Source organism: Octodon degus, unplaced genomic scaffold, assembly GCF_000260255.1.
Source record: "Octodon degus isolate 3935 unplaced genomic scaffold, OctDeg1.0 scaffold00115, whole genome shotgun sequence".
NCBI lineage: Eukaryota > Metazoa > Chordata > Mammalia > Rodentia > Octodontidae > Octodon > Octodon degus.
In genome coordinates, this window is record NW_004524691.1 from 1,471,679 (window position 1) to 1,492,953 (window position 21,275).

General features: G+C 37.5%; 1 protein-coding gene and 1 pseudogene across 2 annotated transcripts in view; one reads left to right on the forward strand and one right to left on the reverse strand.

Annotated features, from left to right (window-relative positions):
- Plch1 (phospholipase C eta 1) overlaps positions 1–21,275 on the reverse strand; it is a 284,974-nt gene that overhangs the window by 15,590 nt on the left and 248,109 nt on the right. For both annotated transcript variants that reach the window (XM_004639820.3, XM_004639818.2), the window contains exons 12-17: positions 18,945–19,106; positions 10,793–10,864; positions 6,711–6,802; positions 4,392–4,489; positions 730–909; positions 531–638 (exon numbers count right to left, since the gene is read on the reverse strand). In XM_004639820.3, coding sequence (XP_004639877.2) covers positions 531–638; positions 730–909; positions 4,392–4,489; positions 6,711–6,802; positions 10,793–10,864; positions 18,945–19,106 — 712 coding nt within the window. The remainder of the gene's footprint in view (positions 1–530; positions 639–729; positions 910–4,391; positions 4,490–6,710; positions 6,803–10,792; positions 10,865–18,944; positions 19,107–21,275) is intronic.
- LOC101559989 lies at positions 14,937–16,163 on the forward strand (annotated as a pseudogene).

The window sequence follows — 21,275 nt, forward strand, 5'->3', positions numbered from 1 at the left end:
ATAAAATTATGGAATCCTATTATTTATAGCAACGTGAGAAAAAATACAGGACATTAAGTGAAATAAAGTACAGAAAAAGAAGTACTGTGTGCTCCTACATGTGGAAGCTGCAACTTTGTCTCAATTAAGTAGAGAATGGAAGAGTAGTTACTAAGCCTGTGGGGGAGAGCAGGATGGACAAAGGTAGTTAGTAGGTAAGGGACAGAGCTGGACACTAGGATGATCATGGCTTACAATTAAGTTAGCATTTCAAATAGCCCATAGAGAGGACTTTGAATGCTCCAAATACATAATGATGCACACACACACAATAAAAATGATATGTTTAAGGTGACAGATTACCCTGATTTGATCATTACACCATGCATATGTGTACTGTATGTTACAACCACAAATATGTACAACTGCTATGTATCAATTAACAATAAAAATAAAATAAAATTTAAAATTTTGCTGCAAAACATTGAGATATCACTATGATATCTTTGGTTAGAGTTCACTGCATTCAGAGAGATGTCTGAAACGCATACCTTTACACATTTGCTGGGGTTTGAGGACATAGCCACAGTTGCCATTTGTCTTGAATTTGGCTCGATTTAACTGCATCATTCGCCCTTCAGACTGATAGTTCAGTGCCACTGTCCAAGTTGAAAAATCGAGAGAATCAGGCAAGTTACAAAAGCAGACTCAGAACACACAGGGAACCACTGTTTTCAGAGGCTTACGCACCAAGCTGGCAGCCTGTGTTCCAGTACGGCAGAGGGTTGAAGTTACTGGAATCAATGCGGTAGGCGGAAGGGTAAATCCTTGTGAGTTGCTTTTGGTTATAAATCATGAATTGTTCTGATTTCTGCTGAACCACTTGATGTGCTCTGGTTTCACTGAAGGATAACACATTTCCTGTGGTTCCTGGCAGTTTGTAATAAAGAACAAGGGGAAGTGAGAACTATAGTAAAACAGCAAAGAAAACACCCCTCCCAAAAGATTGCATGATGTCAGTACCATATGCCAATAGCAAAAAGCAGAATGAAAGGGCATGTGCAACCTGTTCAATGAAAAACTTTAGACATTTTAAATTGAACAGGGTTTAACTAAGCAAGAAACAATTTGTAAATCAAGCCACTCCCAGAGTGAGAAGACATTTAGAGCATCTTCATCTCACCACATGGGCAGGTTATTGTCACAGCTGGAAAAAAAAAGTGGTAATCAGAAAACAAACCCTAAGTACAGACAGCCCACTTAGTATTAGCTCTTATATTACTTGAACATGGTTGGAAGAATTGGCCGCTTGTAATTAGTTAAGATCCAGCTACTTGATGTTGGAAAAGTAGATTATCTCTGCTTTATGTATCATGTTTAAGAGCTAATACAAAGTGTGCTGTCTGTACTTAGGGTTTGTTTCCTGATTATCACTTTTTTTCTGGCAGTTTACTATGTACAAAGAAATATTTAGCTTAGACCAAACTTAAAATATACACCACAAAGCAGTTTTAGATCACACAACTGCATTTAACAAACCAAGGTAGAGAGAATTTTGACCGAGAAAGAACCAAACAATTCTATTCTTAGAATTTTTTGTCAGGTTGAGGTCAAATCACAGCTATGTATTTGCTAGGGTACCTGCCCATTTCTGGCTCCTATATTCTCCCAAGAATTCAATCACTCCACTAATTTACATTTATCTGGTTAGCATGAAAAAAATGAGTAGAACAGTTACTTTCTAGGTTTATGACTCAAACAGAATATCTTTACCAAAGATATAGACAACCATGAATAAATAAACCATGTATATAACTTATTCCCGATAGAAGGAGGACATATACTGAAAATAATCACTTAACACGCATATGTATGAAACACATATTAACTGATAACATTTGGGCTCTAAGAAAATAAAGAGGAAAGACCATTTAGAAGAAAAGTAAACGTAGGTTTTAAAGTTGATCAGAATAGAATTATGGAACCAACCAAAACCTATCCAGAAGAAAGGAATAACATTTCTATTAGGTCACTGAAAAAAAGTGTTTAATTTGTTTCTTCAGTTTTGCATGCCTATACCTGGTAATGCCTATACTCTGAAAATAATAATATACAATATAATAACCATTTTTAATTTCCTACCATCATGTTTTGAAATTCTGTATCATTTCTATTGTTTTCATTCATTTATAATTTTAAAAAGAACATTAAAAAGAAATAAAGTTTCAGAAACAAGAACAATCACCCATCTACCTAGTTAAGCTTATAAACTATGGTGGAAAAAAATGAAAGGTTTTAGTACAAAAATCCTGTGCTTGTTTATGGTTTCTGCTTGAACAATCAAGTTTCGGGGTCATGACGGAGCCTCCAAACACTACTATTCCATTTTTCCTTGAACCTCCCTTTCAAACCATATCAACAAGGCCCCTATCATTGAGGTGCTTCATCAAGCAACTATATCTTAGCCTCAAAATGATCACTCCTATGTTCTCTGGATTTGTTGGAAAAAGCCAGTCTGGATGAAGATCCAAACATGACTAGATATGCATTCTCATTCAAATGCTAACAAATGTAATTGTCTGAATGCATCTGGGACACAGTTCAAAACCAACCAACTGGACCTGAACCATATCTATGCCGGACATGTTTATTCACATGTACAGTCAGTCTCTGAGGGCACCTTGCTGTCCTCAGAGCTATCTACCCTTAGATGTTAAATGCTAGCCAAACATGGTGATATGATATTCCTGGTAGCCCATCACTGAGAGATTGAGGGAGGAAGACTGCAAACTCAAGCCCAACCTGGGCAATATAATGACTTAGCAAGACCCTATCTCGAGACAAAGAAGAATTGGGAGGTAGCTCAGTGTGAAGGTTTTGGGATTAATAACCAGAATTTCCCCTCCACACACACACAAAAGGAAAAAGAGAAGAGATATGATAGTTTTAACCTGATAATTTCTCTATTACAGACCCTTTAAAATATGTACTAATAAATATCATATTGCTAGAATTCATTAACATATTTATACATCTCAAGGAAACTAAAATTGAACTTATTTAAAAACTTTAATAAGAAAGCCTTAAACATAGTAAGAGATAATAGTCTTTTTGACAAGCCAAATTTAGATGAAGCAGCTTTATAACACGTTTCTGTCCTCATAAATATGTATACCACAGTATCATTAAAATGACATTGCTTATTAAGTACTTATGATCTAGTATATTAATAAAGGGGTTATTTTTTTGCTTAAGGATAAGCTTTCTACTCATTTTATGACCTAAAAAACAACAAAAGACTTAGCTAACGTTTAAAATACTCAAGACTACTTTCTCATAAGCTAATGGGTTAGTAGCTCCCAATGGTATATATTGTAACATTCTCATTCTTTATGCCAAACTACTTTTAACTTCATTCAGCTACTCACTGTTTGTTTTTGGGCTGTGGGCAGTAATTATAAATATATAACTGCTGAGAATTATAAGGTTTATCATGTTCTCACATGTGAAAATTTTAACTGAAATTTTGTACAATTATTATTTGAAGCAAAAAAATCAACACCAAGAGGAAGAAATCTGTCTGCAGTGAGAAGCAGACACACCTGTGGACCTAGACAGAGGACAGAGATCTGAGCAGAATCCTGAAGGTTTCCGAGACACATAACTCACCATAATGTTGTTTCCTGCCACTAAGACAAGCTGAGAAACTTGGAGATTCTGTTTAATTTCACTTCTACTAAAATTGAAATAAGGTTGAAGTATCACATGATTATAGGTTATTTCAAGCATTCAATATCTAAATGAAATGCAAGACAAAGGGTAAAAGAGCAAGTGGCAAGAAGGTCAAGGGTAAGAATAGCTGTGACTGGAATTTCTCAGCTCAATGCAGCAATTGATGGTTGAAAAATAATGAGTCCTTTGAACTGAAATTTCTGCTCTTTTTGTTAAAACTTTAATCCATGGATTAAGCTTCTTTAATCAAAGTCAAAACTTACAGTAAGAAAATATGAAGCTTTCCAGGGTGTTGCTTTAGCCAATTAATTTATTCTTTTTTCTCGGCATTCACACTTGGAAAGGCCATCTGTGACTGGTCGTTAAGCCAGAACAGGTCTCCAAGTTCAAGCACTGGTAGACATTTCTCTGATGCATTTATCTTTTTACAATACTAAGATGCTCTTCAGCCCTGTAGGACATATCTCTGACCTTCAGGCAACTAGGCAATCACCATGATCAAGAGAGATCTCCATGTAAGCTGAGAATTATGTCACCAACAAGTTCCTGATAGGCAGATGGAGTCTACACACTCCCAGAAATATGCAAGGATAATTGGGTGAACAAACAATTAATTAACAATTACAAAGACAGATCAACAATGTTTACTCAAAGCAGGAGAAAAAACTCTCAGTCCTTACCATCGTCCACGATGTCCTGGGCCGCCACAGAGTTTGTGTACACAACCAAATCAGAGAGCTCTCGGCAAAGCTTCATCGTTTTCCTTCGGCGGCCCAACCTGTAAAGTACACACCCAGGATTCATGACATTTTGGAGTTGGAAGAGGATGGAAATTTGGTTAGTCCACTCTCTACATTCAAGAGAGCAGATGAATGGTCAGTGAGGATAGACCCAAGCATGATTCCTAGCTTAGTAACCTTTCCTCCACGTCACCTTCCTCTGGTAGTCCTAGGCACTGTTCTGCCAGGAATCACAGCTCACTCATGCATTTTTAAGTTCCACTGTGAAGCTCTGGGTCCCCACTGTTACCCGACTATGGAGAAACATCAGAGAGTAGACTCAACACTAAAACAAATAGAAACACTGCACTACGGGTTACAAGAATTCTATACCCAAAGGAAATGTATCAAAATTTCCACAGTGCTTATCTTTTAAAGGTGTGACTATAAGTGGTTTAATTTTCTTCTTTATACTTTCTCTGTATGCCCCAGCTTTCTTAAAACAAATATGCATTATATTATTTAATACTTTTTGCTCTGATATTTTCTATGTTTTCTTTCTTCTACAAACCACTCCCAGGATTTCTCCTCTACAGTCTCACAAACCATACCATCACTCTTTATCACATCAAAGTCCTCCACAGGCTGTCACCTTCCCTCACACGCATACTTTTTCCTCTGTAGGAATAGCTAATTTGTTAAAAACTCCAATCCTCACTGGTATACTAGCACAAAGACCAATAAGCACAAGAAAAGATGCTTAACATTATTAGTCATTAGGGGAATGCAAATCCAAACTCTAATGAGATATCACTTCATAATGCCAAGATGGCTATAGCCAAAAATGCAGTTAACAACCATTATTATCAGAATAAAAAGAAATTAGAGCTCTCATACATTACTGGAAACTATAAAATGGTTCAACTACTGAAAAATAATATGGCAGCTTCTTCTAAAGTTGAGAATTGTCTTTTTTCCCCAGAAATTCCATTTCAATATAACCAAGAGAAATAAAAATATACAGCCACATATAAGCTTATATAAGAATGTTCATAGCAGAATTCTTAATACCCAAAAAGTGAAAACAACCTAAGCATCCTCCAACTAATGAACAGATATAAAATGTTATATCTATACACTGGATTATTCAGCAATAAAAGGAAATGAAGTGCTGATAAATGCAAGTACATGGATGAATCTTAAGAGCCTTAAAGTGAAAGAAGACACTGGCAAATCTACAGAGACAACGGTTGCCAGAGCCTGAGGAAGAAGAGGACAGAGAGTGACTACTGATAGGTTCTAATTTTCTTCTAGAAGTGATCAAAGTGTTGTGGAATTAGTAGTAATGGAGATTTTATTTGCCCACTGAAAACATGATCACCTAATAGAGATAAGACAATAAACAAATTAGGCAGAACCCCACCAAAATGCTGTTTTTTATACAACCATAAAAGAATTAAGACAAAATGTACCAACAGCTCACTTTTCTAAGAAAGGAGGCGTGAACACAGACATGTATAACAATCAGTTGAAAACTAAGACGTGGTAGCACACGTCCATAACTTGAGAGCTCTGGGAGGCTGCAGTGGGATGACTCAAAGTTCAAGCCCAGCAAGAGCAACAGCGAGATTTGTCTCAAAGTGAAAAATAAATAAGGGAAGGGCAGGCCAAAGAGCTCAGCAGATTAAAGCACATGCAAGGCACAGGGGCTGTGGGTTCAATCCTTGGGCCTGCTGTGTCAGCCCTGCCCCCAGGGCGTGCTGAGACAGCAATTGAGTTGCGTGCCTGTAATCCCAGCTCTTGGGAAGCTGTAAACAGGTGGATCACTATGAGGCGAATCTAGCAGTGAGACCCTGAACATCCTATAGACCCTTCCCTAAAATAAAAAATAAAAACAAATTTTAAAAAAGGAGCTTAACTCACCCCATGTTAGAGCCAGTAAATAAAGGGATGAGATTTTGCAACCTGGCTGACTGTGATTCCCTGGTTCCTAATGCATGCTTCACATCTAGTTTCCCCTCTAATGTCTTCTCAGTCAGCTTTCTCTACATGCATGTGCCTCTCTACCTTTTCTGAAGGTAAGTTTTACTTACAATTACTACAGCTAGCACTTATTAAGGGTCTCATTATGTGCTAGGCACAGTGCTAAATTCCTTATGTATGTTGTTTCATAGCTAATTAATTTTCAAGTTTTACTGGGGCACAAACAACTAAACAGCCACAATGATAGCAATGGAGAGGCCTGTGGAGTCTGAGCAGGCACCAGGAAGATGCGCTTACCTGTACAGCTGGCCACTCTCCCTGCCAGCATTTGGCTGTGTGTCTTCCTCCTCATCAGTACTGCAGGATTTAGAACGTGATTTCACGGTTTTCTGCAGGGAGGATCACAGTAAGCAAGATAAACTCATCATATCAGGTTTCTTCACAGCATACAGAGAACAAACTACACTTTCAGATACACTCGCACACATATGCACGTAACACACACATGCACACATACACTTTGAGGTAATAACGTGGAGGGGGAAAAACTTAACCGAGTATTGCAGCGTACTTCATTCACCATTATATGACAAAGATGTTTATGGCCACACTTTTTATTAAAATATTAATGACAAAATTTAAGGTTATATGATCAGAAACTGATTTCTAAACTATGAAAATTGCGATCTTAGAAAAACTTAACTAGTTCACTCATTTTGAAAGTCTCTACAAGAGGGAAGGTCAAAGTTGTAGGATTTAATTAAATAATTATAAGGGGAAATGCACTTTTGTATAGGAAGATCACTCTTTGGTTTCATAAAAAAATTTATACTAACTTAAAAGTACCTACCATTCTTGTCTATGATCAGTATACACTCAAATAACCATTATAAATCAAATTGGTTCTTTGAGAAGTTACCCATTTTTATTTCTAGCAGTATAGTGAGAATTGGTAGCCACAGGATTGCAGCTAACCAGCCTGGGATTACTCTGTTAACTTTTGGACAGATTAGTTGTTAGACACAAAACTTTCTCAACATGATGTGACTTTCTCTCAGAGGTTGCCCCAGTATGTAGGCAATACATAACAATTTAAATAATTGTTATGGGGAGGGACTCCAGTAGTAAGAAAACCTTGCCACCAAAACTATAGCTTCTACCAACAAAACTGAGATCTTGAGATAGAGTATCCAGGCATCTGAGGAGTGTGGCACGGGGAAGGAATGATACCCCACTCCCATATTACCATGTGCTCGGCTCAACTTCCAGATGTTCTCAAACACAGTGAATAAAAAACAAGCTGTCATGGGCATAAGCCTGCTTATATCCCTGATAGGCTGGTAGCCAGGTGCCAGTTTGGTCTGGAGTGCCTTCTGCAACTGCCTGTGCCCCCGGAGCTGCAGCATACATGGAAGGGGAGCCCAGGGGCCAGGCTCACCGCAGCTCAGCCTTTCCCTGGGCTGGTGTGTTAGCTGTCCTCATCGGCTCCATATGTGATTTTTAAATGGGTATGGTGACAACATCTAATCTGAGGATTATTACTGTGATAATTAAATGAGATAACATAGAGATTCATTTTGCAAACTACATGATATTAATTTCCAATGTAAAATACTATTAGTGTTTATTAAAATAACATATAAATCTGTAGGCCACTATTTATTCTTATGACTGGAGGCATAATAAGTTCTAATTCTGTAGCTGAAGTCCTACCTAAAACATGGGTTTGGGGAGATAATGTTAATGAAAAGTTGTTCTCAGAAAGGAAATATCTCTAACTCCACGCATACAGGGTGAGCTTTCCTAATCTAAAATGCTTCAGAATCAAAAAACTTTGGCCCCCAACAGGACATGAAAAATGGCAAATTCTACACTTGACTCTGCAACAAGTTGTAGTCAGAATACAGAAATACTAAAAATATGTCATAAAATTACCTTCAGGTTATATATGTGTAATGTATACATGAATTTCATGGTTAAACTTGGGTCTTAATTCCAAAATATTTCATTATGTATATACAAATATCTCAAAATTTAAAAATAAACTAAAACATTCTGGCTCCAAACATTTTAGATAAGGATATCCAATCTGTTCTAAGGAATCTGTACCTGAGGTATCACAATAATAAATCTTTTATTTTAACAGTGCTGGGCCTTCTGCATGCTAGGTAATCACTCTTATCACTGAGCAACATACCCAGTTCATAAATCTGTCTCTTTAAAGTTTACTTTTTACTATGAAATATTAAAAAAATGAATTACCAGTGACAGATACCACTTGGATAAATGATGCTGCAATTTCTGCACATACAGTTCTTTTTTCAATTTTTATTTATTTCTTTATTTAATATAGGGTTTTGGTATGCAGCTTGGACTCGTAGTGACCCTCCTGTCTTAGCCTCCTTAGCACTGGGGTTATAGGCATGCACCCAGTTTTGATGGGTGGCTTAGCATGGGGCTTGCACAATGTGCCTGGGGTTCCTGAGCCGGCACGGCATGTGGTACTGGGGATCAAACTCAGGTCCTTGAGCTTGCCAGGCAGGTAGTTAGACTGCTGAGCTATCTCCCCAGCCCAGCACACACAGGATTTTTTTGTTTTTGTTTTTGTACTGGTGATCAAACTCAGGATATTATGCTTGCCAAGCAGGTGCTTTTGCCACTGAGCTATCTCCCCAGCCCCTAGCAATACAGTTTTGACATAACACATCATGATGATTATACTGTAAAATCCTTCTCAGCTCATTCTTTTAAAGAAATGCTTCATATGTTGTGATCTTCAGAAAGATAATCTTTTAACGGTTGCCCATTGTACAGATAAATCACAGCTTACCTAAGCAGTCCTTAAGGTAAATATTTTGTTTGTATTTAATTGTGTATGGTCATGACTCTTTCACCCAGCCTAATAAGAAGCTATTTCCCTGATCAGCAGGAAATTCTGGACATGAAATTCCTTACAACAGAAGAAATGGCATCCCAAGAACCTTGCACATACTGTAAAGCTCATCATCCAATAACTCATTTCTTGTAAAATACTTACATGTTTATTGAAAATATTTGGACTCCTATACTAGTCGTACATACGTAGAACAACAGCTTTCACAAAGCAAAGCCACTTGAATAGGAAACGGAACATAGCTCATCCCCAGGAGGCCCTGTGATTTTTACCATTCCATGGTTACGTCCTCCCTAAAAGTAACACCTAAGCTACAGAGTTTCCGTCAGGAGGTTTTCTGTGGAATTTTTGGGGTACTAGGTTGGTTTTAAATTTTCTGTAAATGGAATCAAACTATATACACGTCTTTGATTCTAGGTTATTTTGCTCATTATATATTGTATATAAGTGTCATTGTTTTCATTTTTGACTGTTAAAATATGCTTTTGTGTGAATATATCACAATTATTTATTTATTTGAGTGTTGAGGGACATTTGGACTGTTTTCTATTAGGATTATTAAAATAATGTCACTATAAATGTTGTTATTTCTGTCTTTTGACATAACCCTATCAGCGGAACTATGCTGTGATGCATAACATAGCTTAAAATAGTCTGTGAAACAATGTGCCATCCCAGCTTCACAAATATACATACCCATAAGCAGAGATGGGATTCCAAACTTCTCAACATCCTCACTAACACTGGTTTATTTTACTTTATTTTATTTATTTATCTCTCTATTAATTTATTTATTTTGGTAATACCAGGGATCACTCAGGACCTTGCACTGACCAGGCAGGCACTATGCCACTGTGCTATCTCCCTGGCCCTTTAACACTGATTTTGGTAGTCTTTCATGTTACCTGCTATGGTGGGTGTGTGCATCACCCCTGAAATGTGCATTTCTCAGATGGCCAAGAAGGGTGAACCCCATCTCCTCTGCCATTTGCATATTTCCTTTCATGAGGCACTCAGTGAAGCCTTTTGTCCAGATTTTAGAAATTACATTGCTTGTCTTTTTGTGGTTTTGAGGAAACTACATATTCAGGATATAAATACTTTCTTGATTTTTGTATTTAATAAAATCAATCCCTAGGATATGACTTGCTTTTTTTTTTGTTGTTGTTGTTGTTGTCTTTGTTTTTTTTTTTGCTTTATTTTTTTTTCTTTTCAAAGTTTTATTGATAAACATATAGCAATGAGACAGTTTCAAATCAAATCGAAAGTACAGTTTCAACAAATAATACACTGCATTGCTTTTTGATACTTTGGATAAATAGAAGTTCTTGTGGTTTACAGTATTTTAAATTTCAATCTTGTTCTGGAGACTTGCTTAAGATATCTTTAGTTATTTCAACATCACCAATTGTTCTCCTGTAACCCTTCAGAGTCTTTAAATTGACTAGATTACTAATTCGAAATACTTATCCCTCTTAATTCATACCTTGTGTTTTCCAAAGTTGGTGATGAGTGATCGTCCATGGGATTTCTTTCCACTTTCCTTCATGTCCGGATTCTGAGTAAATAAAGACATAAAATGACTATTTTCCTTCTTTTGATTCTCCTTAGCTCTGAGATGGTGAGGGACCCTTCCTCCCCTTTGCCCTGCTCACTTCTTCCTCTGCCACATCTTTAGGTCTATAGCAAGAGAAGGAGCACAGACTGGATGCCTGGCCCCAGCCAGGATGTAGCCGCGGCCCCCTACCTCCCTGGGGCCACATCTCAGAGCAACGTCCGGTCAGAGCTGTTCACCTGCCTGCCCACAGTGTAGGATGTGTGCTTTCAAATTCACTAATGGGGATAAATCATTTTCAGTGAAGGAAAGATTTACTTTTGGGGAAATAATCAAGACATTAAAAGCCAATTTTGTTGAATAAAATGATCACATTGCATACTTGCCACCTCGGATTTTAAAATATTAAAAATAAATAAAACCCAAGCATGTCTGTGAGGCAAAAATGCAGCTTTTATACGTTTAAGCCACAGAAAAGCTTATCTATGTATTGACTTAATTCCTTCATTAGTGATCACCAGAAAATGGTAGCGTTGTGTTCTGTGATGTTTTCCTCATGAGCTAATTTTCCAGTTTAAAGATAATGAACTAGTTACCCTTGCTTGAGCCTAAACATCATTACTATACAGAAAATCACTCTAAAAGGGTATAGATACTTATTTAATTGCTATCCTTAGAAAGAAATCAGGTGGTTTACTGTTAGTGAGATGGTACACAGGGAGACCAGTTGGTCCTAATCATCCAGAACTCCAGCTAAACAGAGAAGAATCAGAGCTCATCACATGAATGGAATGAACACGAGTTAACAACATTAGGGAAGGCCATCTGTTACATCCACAGACACTAGTCAAAAATTCAGTTCTGGGGAAGGTGAGAAGAATCTGAGAATTGTCTGGGAAAAGGACACTCTGAAAAATGTTAACAGAGTAGGGATGATATTAAGTAAGTGTTGCTTGGCTTATGTACGTTCATTGCCTTTGAAGACCAAATAATGTTGATCATTAACTTCAAAATATCTGGAATTAAGAAACTAAGAGTAGTGGCCATAAAAGAGACCCTCCGCTCCAAATTAGGAGACTCAGTGCTGCCTGAAGGTAGTTATCTATCCTTTGGTAAATCGCTTCTTTCAGCTTGTTTTATCTGTGAAATAGGGAGAAATTGACAATTACCATGTGAATTCCTTTCTACCTCAAACATTGCACCCATGATAGAAGGACTAGAGCATTTATTTTCCAAAATGAGATGTTTTAAAATGTGAAATGTGGGGCCAGGAAGATGGCTCAGTGGAATAAGTGCTTCCCTGACAAGCACAAGGGCCTGAGTTCAATCCCCGGTTCCACAAAAAATAAAATAAAATAAAAAATAAATAAATAAAATGTGAAATGTGATACTTGAAAAAATTACAAGTATAAAGCAAGACTGTCCCAAACAAATTGAAGTATAGCATCACTCAACATAAGAGGCGCTGACTACTCAGGGACACGGCTACGTGCATTACATATATTCTCATTTAATTTATACAATTGTCTTTGGAAATAAGCATCATTAAACTTCAATTATACAGATAGTAAAAACTAAACTGTAGTAAAGTTAGACAAAATGTCCAAAGCTACCAACTAATCGATCATAAAAGAGACTCTGCCTGGCTCCAAGTCTCCTTCCTGGCTTCCTCCCCAACTTCCCCAACCTCTGTCACCCTATGCCTTACCCAGGAGACCTATAATTAACTGTACTAATCTATCTGAAGCTGTGATCCTTGCCTGAATATCAGCACTCATCTTTCATTGAAGTCATGGAACTGGCACTGTCCTAGGAATTTGATGAGTACAAAAGTGCAGAGCAAACAAGGGAAGCACAGGCTCTACCCCCACAGTGCTTACATCTAATGGTGGAGAAAATCTTGGCACTGCAAGACAATAAAAGCTGATGAGGAAAGCTTGGGGCACCACAAGATGGCCAAACTTGAGAACTATGAAAGATTTCTAAGGAGACATGGTATAAAAGCTGAAGCCTGCAGATGGCTGGATGCTATCTAAGTGAACTTAAGAAGAGGAAGCGTGTTGCAGCCAAGGAAATAGCAAATAAAAAAGCCAAGTAGTCAGAGCATAGTGCCCTCCTAGGTAATGAAGGACTGGGTGCTGTTTGGACTCACACAAGACCATGAGCAAGAGTCAAGGTCATGGACACATGCTGATTAAAAAGTGGGAAGGGGCTGAAGAGAGAATCTTATGAGCTACATCTGTGAATTTGAGCTTTAGCCTATAAACTGTTAGGAGTCATCAAATGGCTGACACAAGATAATGACAAGAACAAATGGGAATTTCCAAACTGGGGGTGGAGGGTAGGCCTGGCATGCTGAGAGTTGGGAGAGCTGAGTTAGTTAAATATAGATAGATAGATAGATAGATAGATAGATAGATAGATAGATAGATAGATAGAGAATATTCAAGAACTCTTTTTTGTGTGTAGAACTCAGACACGCACAGCTGAATTCTAATCCAAGAAAGGAAGAGCTAAAATGATGCTGTCCTGAACCATGCTCAGCACACTGTCAGCTTGAAATTTAAGCACATATGTTCTCTGGCCCAGACATACTTGTCCCAAGAGTGACTTACCTTACTTGCCCACAGAACATAAACTTTATTTCCAAAGTAAGGTAGCAGTGTTCAAAACCTCAGTACTTTACACCCCACTTTATTAAAGTCAAAGGCTCTTTTTGTTTTATACTAATATAATTACATTCTCTTTGTAACACAGATTTAAGAGAAAACAAAACAAAACAAAAAAAATGATACAAGCTTTCCTTTATTATATCTCTAAAAATTAAGGTTGCTTTCCATTTGACCTGATAGTAAAATTATTATTAAGAGATCTTCAATAGATAGCAAAAGAAAAGTAGCTTACTTTGTTCCTTCCTAACTATCAAACACCTCTGGCTGCCTTCCCAGTAGGAATGATCTGGCACATGACAAAGACTCCTCCAAAAGCATGAGTGATGACTGGTCCAGGTCAGCCAGTGAGACTCACGAAGGATAAGCAGAGGAAACCATGCTGGCCTAACTGAATGCGACCTTACAGGCACTAGCATGGTATCTTTGTTTCCTAGAAGAAGAGTAACCTGCTTGTATTTTTTATTACAATTTTAAGAAAATCTAAGATTTTATTGAAAATTTAATAAAATCCAAAATTACTGGAGAATCATAATACTACAACCGACCTTTTGGTTGCTTCCTCAACAGTCCATCTGCTCTCCTGATAGATATTACAAGATGAAACATCTGAGGCACAAGAGCCAAGGGCAAGTGTTCACTGACATTAGCAATACATTTATCCCATACACTTGTGAAATTTATTTCAGGAAGAACAATTATCCAAAGTCATAGTGATTACCTTAGGGGTTGATTTATGAGCTACATTTCCAATAAGGGCTAAAAATGAATTCTGGTTTATTAGCTGGGCACAAATACACTATCTCACACCCTGTTCATGGACCAACAAAAATGTAGCTCATGGGACTGCCAACTATGGAGGGAAGGGTAACAAGATTTTGGACGATACTGAAGAAGGCAAATAGAAAAAAAAGTCTCTGATATTATGCAGACCCTGTATAAAAAAACCTTTAAATAAACCCTTAAATAAACTTACCAGCTACCTAACCTAGCATCTTTCTTCACTATCTTAATAATTCTGAATTGGGCTTTCTACCTTTGGAAACTAATAGTTCTGAGGAACAGCTTAATGCTATAGTTTTGCAAAGTCTAAAGGTAACCACCAAGGATAAGATATGATCTTTCTTCCAGGAGTATAGAGGACAGACAGTAGCAGCATGGAAAACTGATATTAGCCATGCCAGTAACGACAAGGGTCCCCTGGTGTCCAGAATAAATGCTCTCAATATTCTACAGTGAGGAGGAGGAGGAGGAGGCCGAGGCGGCGGCGGCGGCGGCGGCGGCGGAGGAGGCCGGGCTCGGGCTTGGAGGCAGCAGGAGCTGAGCGCGGCGGCCGAGGCTCCTCTGGGCTGTGCTCCTTGCCCATTGACAGCGGCGTCCCCAGCTCGCTTCAAGAGGACGCTTGGCTCACATTCATTTTCTGATGAACGACTTTTAACTTTCATTGTCTTTTCCGCCCGTTTCAATCGTCTCTCGCCGGCCGCTCTTTCCGGGATCTTTTATAGAGCAGAAATGCATCGAACAACCAGAATCAAGATCACGGAGCTAAATCCCCACCTAAAGTGTGCTTTGTGGAGGGTATATCTCATTGATGCCACAACCATAATAGAATGTCTACATTCCTTCTGTAAAACGTGTATTGTGCGTTACCTGGAGACCAGCAAGTATTGTCCTATCTGTGATGTCCAAGTTCACAAAACAAGACCACTACTGAATATAAGGTCAGACAAAACACTTCAAGATATCGTATACAAATTAGTTTCAAAAATGAAATGAAGAGAAGAAGGGATTTTTATGCAGCTCATCCTTCAGCTGATGCTGCTAATGGCTCTAATGAAGATAGAGGAGAAGTTGCTGATGAAGAGAAGAGGATTATAACTGATGATGAGATAATAAGCTTATCCATTGAATTATTTGACCAAAACAGATTGTATCGGAAAGTAAATAAAGACAAAGAGAAGGCTAAGGAGGTGAATGATAAAAGGTATTTACGATGCCCAGCAGCAATGACTGTGATGCACTTAAGAAAGTTTCTCAAAAGTAAAATGGACATACCTAATACTTTCCAGATTGATGCCATGTATGAAGAGGAACCTTTAAAGGATTACTATACACTAATGGACATTGCCTACATTTATACCTGGAGAAGGAATGGTCCACTTCCTTTGAAATACAGAGTTCGGCCTACTTGTAAGAGAATGAAGATTAGTCACCAGAGAGATGGACTGACAAATGCTAGCGAACTGGAAAGTGACTCTGGGAGTGACAAGGCCAACAGTCCAGCAGGAGGTATCCCCTCCACCTCTTCTTGTTTGCCTAGCCCCAGTACTCCAGGGCAGTCTCCTCATCCACAGTTTCCTCACATTTCCAGTACCATGAATGGAACCAGCAACAGCCCCAGCGGTAACCACTAATTTTCCTTTGCCAATAGACCTCAAAAATCATCAGTAAATGGGTCATCAGCAACATCATCTGGTTGATTCCTGAGACTATTAAGGAAAAAATTTTAAACTCCTAATTTATATAGATATCTTCATGCCATTACAGCTTTATAGATGCTAATACATGTGACTATTGTCCAGTTTGCTTTCTTTTGTAGTGACATTAAATTTGGCTGTAAAAGATGGACTAGATGTGATACTCATGTGGACATTAATTGAAAAGAAAGATTGTTCCTATAAAGAATTGGATTTTGTGAAGGCAGGCAAGACTTTTTACTGTGTTAGGAAAGATGTGAAATGGTTTCTGTAACCATTGTTTGGATTTGAAAATACTCTGTAGTGGATTAGAAGCATTGGGCCATAGTTTGTTAATCTCAACTAATGCCTACATTACGTTCTTCTTGATTATTCTTGTTATCATGCTGTTTTGTGAACCTGTAGAATACAAGTGCTTTTTATCTTGAAATTCAACAGATGGAAAGAATAAACATAAAATAAGGCATTCTATGTAGCCATGTCACTGTGAATAACGATTTCTTGCATATTTAGCCATTTTGATTCCTGTTTGATTTATTTCTCTGTTGCTACGCAAAACTGATCAAAGCAAAGTAAACTTCAGGTTTACAATCTGTATGCCTAAAAGCAGGTACTACCATTTATTTTACTGACTTGTTTAAATTATTCGCTTTTGTAAGAATCTGATGGCATTATGCTTGTTGTACAATGCCATATTGGTATATGACATAACAGGAAACAGTATTGTATGATATATTTATAAATACTATAAAAAAATAATTGTGTTTCATGAGTTCAGAAATGGTTAAAATTCTCCCAACTGGTTCGACCTTTGCAGATACCCACGCAGATACCTATATTGAAGGTTAGCTTTACCAGCATACAATACTTTTAATAAGGATAATCTAGTTCTAAATTCTGCTCTATTTGAAGTAATTGGCAAATAATCATTACACTGATTTTTTCCCTAGTAATACATGGTTACTTTTTAAATTGTTGCAGAAAACAAAAACTTTATAAGAAATATGGAAATGTCATAATTTTTCATTGGCATAATAGAATTAATGTGTTTTTAAATGCCTATTTCTTATTGCAATTCTAAAATTTTTAAGCGAACCAGCTAATTGCTGAAAAACATTTTGTCTAAAGTTATTTTAATATATGGAATAATAATTTCACATTTAAGAGTTGCTTTAACAGTTAATGGAGCTAGGTCTGGTGGTGTATGCCTGTAATCCTTGCTCTTGGGAGGCTGAGACAGGATGACTGCCAGGAGTCCAAGGCCAGCCTGAACTCCATAGTGAGACTCTGTCTCAAAAACAAAGAAACAAACAAAAAACACAACAATTAATGGAATATGCCTTCCTTATAATGTCTAGAAATAGAAGCAATTTATCATAAACTTCTACAGGAATTTTTAAATACAGCAAGTATGTTAACTTTAAATATGAATAACACTAACAATTCTCAGTTTGTGTTTTGCTTTGGTTGAACGTGGTGTATGTTCATCACCCATCAGTTATTTGTGAGAGTGTTTACTCAATATGACTATTGTTTCATGTTTGTATGGGAAATTATAGCTAAACATTTCATTGTCTCCCATCTGCAAAAGAAGCACAATTCTATTGCTTTTTCTTGCTTATAGTCATTAAATCATCACTTTTGCATATATTGCTGTTACTTCTGCTTTCTTTAAAAGATTCCATAAATGTTTTATGAAACCACAAAATATATATATTTTTATTTTGACCTAAATTTGTACAGTCCCAGTGTAAGTGTTGTTTCTAATTATAGATGTAATATGAAATTTCATTTGTAATTGGGAAAAATCCAATAAAAAGGATATTCATTTAGAAAAAAAAATATTCTACAATGATAACATTTTAAAATCCTCTCTCTTCCTTGACCATTTATGACACTTTTATTAGAAACCACAACTAAAAATCTCATCAAGAATGCAAAACATTGGTTTATTTTAGAACTATCTGTGATCTTCCTAAACTATAGACACTATAATAAACCAGGAAAATAAGAGCTATCAAGACTGGCTCATTACTATCTTCAGACATCTACAGACTAAGTGGGAAGACACACATTGAACAAACAAATGCAAGTATATAGACAAACCCTTAGAAAAGAGAAGACATGTCAGATCACCATGGACAATATAAAGGTGATAGCTAACGAAATTCAAAGATCAAGGCAAGACTTTTAAGATATTACATTGAAGCTGGGATTTAAATGACTAATAGGAGTTAGCTAGAGAAGATACAGGAATGGAGTGCACCTGGCAAATGGGATGGGCTGTGAGGAGGATCATGGGACATGAAGGTAACTGTGGCTGGTGTGACAATGGTGGGTAGTGGGAAACAAACAGAGATCTGAGAGTGGAGGAGAAGTAAGGATACTCTTTTGCAGGTCCTTAAAAGCTTGGTCAAGGAGTTTACAATCTACCTGAAATGTAACTGGAAGAATTTTAAACAGTGGAATGACAATTAGATTCATAGTTTTTGAAAAACCATGCTGATTTCCAAGTAGAATTTAAATTGAAACAGGAGAAAGAATTGACTTTTGTCTAGATTTGGATATAACTATGGGGAAGATAAGTGAACAGACAGGAGACACGTGGGGAGATAAAATCCATAGAGCATGGAGGTTGCTGCATGGGGAGAAGAGAGCAGGTGAAGCACATCGTAGGCCGGAGGCTCTTCTCTCACCTGAGCCCAGAGACAGTGGGCTTTCTCCTGAGAGACCCACTGCAGCAGTTGTCGCGTCATTTTATCCCCCAGCTCCTGACTTGTAGCTGCTTTTTGCATCCTTTTGATATTTTCATTATAATAACAATATGTTAGAAATAAAGAAGTTGGAGAAGCATATTCACAAGTGACAAAAAATTACGAAGTACAAGGAAGTTTACATGTTCTTGTGGCGGAATGAGCACTGCGGGAAACTGTGTACCTGCTTCAGGTGGGCATTCAAGCCTTCATGTGTGGCCTTCAGGAGCGCCCGCACCGTGAAACTGTCAGGATCTTCTTTGTCTCTAATTTGAGATTCTTTTAACAGTGACTCCAGCTTTTTCCTTATGAAAGATTCTATCTGATGCTCAGTGGTCCCGTTATTCTGCAAAGAAGTAATGCAAATGATTCCCATAAGAAACAGAATCAAGTCTGCATCTTGCACTATGGATAACCACTAAGAAGAAAACAATGTACAATGTATTAATTATTGAAACTGTCCTAGTAATCAGTTTTGAAACTGTCTCATTGCTATTTGTTTCTCAATAAAAAAAAAAGAAACAGAATCAAATAGAACACACTCTTTGATCGAGTCCTCCTCCACACTCACATACCATTTTGTTCCTCCCCCCAACAAATCCTACCATGATTACTGTTTGCTAAGACCTCATCCTCTGCCAGCTGCTCTTCCTGTAACCGCTCTCTATTTCAAGAACCTTACAGTCTCATTACATTTCCATGTCAGTGATGCAGAAGCTGGTACTTAGAGAAATGGGAAGATTGCTCTAGATTATAAAACTAGTGAGTAAAAGTGGCACGATTCAAACACAAGACTCCACAGCCATCTACTGTGCTGCTTCATGCTTTCAATAGAGAGAAAACCAGGGATAATCTCTGGAAACTCAGGTCTTCTGACTGTAATAGGTAAATTTTAGCAGAAGTATGTTATTTTTTAAGAATTACTTCCTTTACTGAAGAGAAAAGAATGCTATAGAAATTTCTGGGGTTGAGGATTATTCTGATAAAAAAATCTCCAACTCCACTGTGCAATTACAGAACACAATATTGACTTGTGCTATGATTTGTCATTATAATTGTTTGAGGAACACAAGTCATTTCAAGGGTTTTGGACAGCAAAACTACACCTGTATCCAGATGACGACCATGTAATATGTAGAGAATCAAGCAACATCATTTCCTGGAAGTCTTTCTTAGCATAGCTGTTATCCACCTCACTGCCTAAACCAGCAGGCTCAGCCTCCAGTTACTGTGCTTCTGCTTGTGAACTGCTCCTGCCTCTCCTCACAACCCACTTCTCTGCAAACCCTCTAATCTCTTGCAAATGATCAACTCACCCAGCACCAAAACTTTAAGGCCATTTGATCTACTTCAAAATTTATTAGTGAGAGGTCATTACATTTTAAGACTGCAGTTAAAAGTACTCCTTGCCTTGTGTGCTGCAGAATAGACATTGTGTTGGAAGGCATGTGAACACCATTACTGTCACTGTACATCTTCATCTGAGCTCTTGAGAGACTGGGTGTGTTATATAATCTGAAAGGAATACTTTATTCTGGGTAGTAGGATTCAACAGTGGGCTTAAAATATTCAGCAAACCATGCTGTAAATAAATACACAGTCTTCTGGGCTTTGTTGTTGTATTTAAAAAGCACAGGCAGAACAGATATACAGTAACATACTTCTGAAGGGCCCTAGGAGTTTGAGAATGACAATTGAGCACTGGCTTCAATGTCAAGTCCCAGTTGCACTACCAAGTTAGTTCTAACATGTGAATTCACCTGTCTTTCAAGTCAGGCATGGACACGCCCTCTCATTCATAAATGTTCTTGATGGTGTCTTCTTTTTTCATAACAATAACATTATCAAAGGAATTTGTATAAGTACATGATATATTTTGCTTCTTCCTTTTTTCTCTTCCACTTCCCTCCCTCTCCCTTCAACTCCTCTTCTCCTCTTTATTTACAAAAGCATTGTTACAATTTTTCCCTTCTATCCTCTTATCCCTTCATTTTCCTCTCTCCCTTCCTTTGTTCTTCTTTCATTTTGAACATTTCCTTGCCATTTTCAAATATCTATTATACACTTTGGTTCTTATTTACACTTTCAGTTTCTTGCATCAGAGAAACCATGCAATATTTATGCATATGTGTCTAATTTACAAGAATATGGTATCAAGTGGCATCCATTTACCTAGAAATGTCTCAAGCTAATTCTCTGTGGCTGAGTAGTACTCCACTGTATAAAAAGCCCACATCTTCTTCATCCATTCATCAGCTGATGGTCATCTGGACTGTTTCTAAGATTTACCTGATAAAAACTGCTTCTACCAGGGCCCCAAAATTTAAAGACCCAATCCAGAAATGGGCATCTGAGATGAACACATGCTTCTCAGAGGAAGAAATTAAACAAGCAAATAAATACATGAAAAAATGCTCCACATCACTAGCCATTCGTGAAATGCAAATTAAAACCACATTGAGATATCATCTCACCCCTGAAAGAATGGCTATCATAAAGAAATCACCCAACAACA